This window comes from Urocitellus parryii, chromosome 5 (genome assembly GCF_045843805.1).
Source record: "Urocitellus parryii isolate mUroPar1 chromosome 5, mUroPar1.hap1, whole genome shotgun sequence".
Classification (NCBI taxonomy): Eukaryota; Metazoa; Chordata; class Mammalia; order Rodentia; family Sciuridae; genus Urocitellus; species Urocitellus parryii.
In genome coordinates this window covers 173,389,588-173,392,071 of record NC_135535.1, presented here as the reverse complement: position 1 = coordinate 173,392,071, position 2,484 = coordinate 173,389,588, and the positions used below count along the sequence as shown (strand labels likewise).

Here is a 2,484-nt window from a genome sequence, read left to right as displayed (position 1 = left end):
CCCGGCTCCCGCGATTCCGCGTTGCCCCTGCATCCTTGAGGTTCCTTGAGGTTCTCAAGGATGCGGGTCCTGGGCTCCCTCCCGCCCCCGCTCCCATCCTCCTGGGTGCAGCTGGCTGGGAGAAATCCCGAGTCCCCTCCCCCACCCCCGCCTCCAGCTCTTGCAGCCCCTCGTCCCCTTTCAGGGTCCTAGATCTGGGGACTGAGTACCTCCCGTTCTTGGAGGGCCGGCTTCCTGTAATAGGGCCAGCGCCTTTGAATTGGGGGTGGGGGTGGGGCGGATAAGGGAGCCAGTGGTTAGGAAGATGAGAGGATGGAAAAGAGTGCTCTGGACCGTCAGTCTGGGAAGTCCAAGGCTGGATTTCAGGTCTTGGGTTTGAGGTTGCCCTTACCGGGGAAGTATGGGTCCCTCTTGGCGCTAAACACTAAGTAGACACAGTGTGGAATCATTAGCTTTAATGAAGGGCAAACCAAAGAGGTAGCTGCTGAACAGAGCTTAGGGTCAAGTTCTGCTGAACAGGTCCTGGAGGGAAGTGCCCATGTCTTCCGTCGTCATTTCTGAAGGCCAAATTTCTTCCCTAGACCAGAGACGCTGTCAGAGGCCTGGTTAGCAGCTTTGTCTATGGCTTCCTGGGTAGACTTGCCAAGATTGTCCATGGCTGCGAAAGGAAAGAAGGGTGTGTGGGTAAGAGAAGGGGTCTTCCTCCCCAGGAAGTCTGCCTGTGGTCCTTGTAGGCAGAGAATCCTGCAGAGGAGAGGATGGTCCAGGGTTGAAGCAGGGTTGAGAAGTGGCTGGGGCTGCCCATCATCCCTCCCCGCCAGCCCTGCCAAACCTTTCTGTCCAGCCTCTGTGGCCTGATTCAGTACATGCTGCCCTGCTTCACCGACTGCTGTCACTGGAACAGAAAGACAGGAAATTTACCCCCTGTTGAGTCACCACTGACCACGGGGAGTCACCCCACCACCACTTCCCTGTGTTCTCTATTCTATCCTATAGGCCCAAGGGACTGATGTCCATTGAGATGAAGTCCCTTGCCCAAGGCCACCCAACCATGTCACTGGGGCATTCTTGTTTGTTTATTTATAACTCTTGGCCCTCTCCTCTTGCCAACCTCCCGCCCCATCTCCAGAGTTGCTGAGAAAATATTCGAGGAAGGAAGGCAGCACAGAGCCTAGGTTAGGGATCCAGTGACTGTGGACAGGAGAGGGGCACACACACCTCCTCTCATCCAGTGCGTGCGACCCCACCCTCTTCAATCCTGGGGATCCCCTGGCTGGAGATGGCACCTGAGCTATGGCTACTGTTGGTCTTGGTTCAGGATGACCCTGTCCACTTTAACAACTTCTCCCATAGAAAATGCCTGATGTCCCACCTTTAGTGCCCCTGACTCTAGGGCCTCTACTTTCATCAAGACCCCTTCCTACCTCCTCCCCCTGTGGCTCCCCTCAAAGAGCACACAAATGTCAGTGCTTCAGTAGGCAGGCAGCTTAAGGCATTAGGAAAGGAAATGCAGAAAGGAGGTGGAACTTCCAAAGTAGAGCTATCTCCCTGCCACCAGAGTTTCTGCCTCCCCCAGAAACCTGAACTAGGTGCTGCAAGGAGGAACCCAGTGAGCCAGGGGACTCTTCATATCCCTTACTCTCCATCTTCAGCTGTGAAGCCTCTGGAACAAGGAGAGGACTTCAAAGTAAAGAAAGTAAGGATATTTTTTTTTTCCCCCAGAGGGGTCAAAATCAAGCCCAGTGAGGTCCAGAGCAGCCTCCGGATCCCATTCATCCTGTGCTCAAAGACCTGGCAGATGGGAGGTGAGCCAGCGTCCTTTCTTCGTGGAACTTTACCCACTCCTGAGGGCATGGGTGGGGACGCTTAGGATCTGGGTAGGGCTGTGCTGCCTGCCTGCCAGTCTGTTCCTCCCGGGAGGGGTGACAAAGCCCAAAGTGCAGCCTAGGACCCCTGGGGCACCACAGTACCCAACATCCTGTCCCTCAGGGCATTCTTTCCAGGTGCAGGTGCGGGGGTCCCTTGCATCTCTGGGAGATGAAGTCCTCAGACATGTGGGCTGTGCAGACCCGTGGCTTCTGCCAGGTGCATCCAGGTGGGTGACCCCGCTGGTGCCCAGGTAGAATGCTGTCCTCACCTGCTTCCTGGGCTGTCCCTTCCGCCTGCTGCTTCAAGTCCTTAAAACTCTTGCTGGCCATAGCTTCCAGGGGTATGCGGGGTAATCAAAACCGTCAGACACACAGACCGCTGGAGTTTGCTCGCCGCTCTGAAGACTGGTGCGCTAGTTTGTGTTTTTAAAGCGTCCCAGGGACGGCCCACCTAGGGGGGGGGGCGGGGGTTGCTGGCTGGCCGAATCCGGGCATGACCCCGCCCTGTGCCAAGCTTCTCTTGTGGGGCGGGGGAGGGAGGTTGGGAGGGGAACAGAGGACGTGCTTGCCTCTGGGTACCTGCAGTGGGAAGGCTGCCACTAGAACCAGAGTAAGA

The 2,484-nt window shown here is 56.6% G+C and overlaps 1 protein-coding gene across 1 annotated transcript; it reads right to left on the bottom strand.

Moving 5' to 3' along the window:
* Window positions 1-440: 440 nt before the first annotated feature.
* Adirf (adipogenesis regulatory factor) lies at window positions 441-2,266 on the bottom strand. The gene is made up of 3 exons (XM_026397043.1): window positions 2,138-2,266; window positions 833-895; window positions 441-658 (listed from the first exon to the last, which is right to left on the bottom strand). The coding sequence occupies exons 1-3, from the start codon at window positions 2,196-2,198 to the stop codon at window positions 552-554; spliced, it is 231 nt and encodes a 76-aa protein (XP_026252828.1). The 5' UTR covers window positions 2,199-2,266; the 3' UTR covers window positions 441-551.
* Window positions 2,267-2,484: the final 218 nt, after the last annotated feature.

Bases quoted from the DNA above. Each gene is read 5' to 3' on its own strand.
- Adirf (XM_026397043.1), bottom strand. From the start codon at position 2,198: ATGGCCAGCAAGAGTTTTAAGGACTTGAAGCAGCAGGCGGAAGGGACA. The intron at 896-2,137 runs GTGAGGACAGCA...TTTCTGTTCCAG, and splicing joins AGGGACAGCCCAGGAAGCAG to TGACAGCAGTCGGTGAAGCA. The intron at 659-832 runs GTTTGGCAGGGC...TTCCTTTCGCAG, and splicing joins CACAGAGGCTGGACAGAAAG to CCATGGACAATCTTGGCAAG.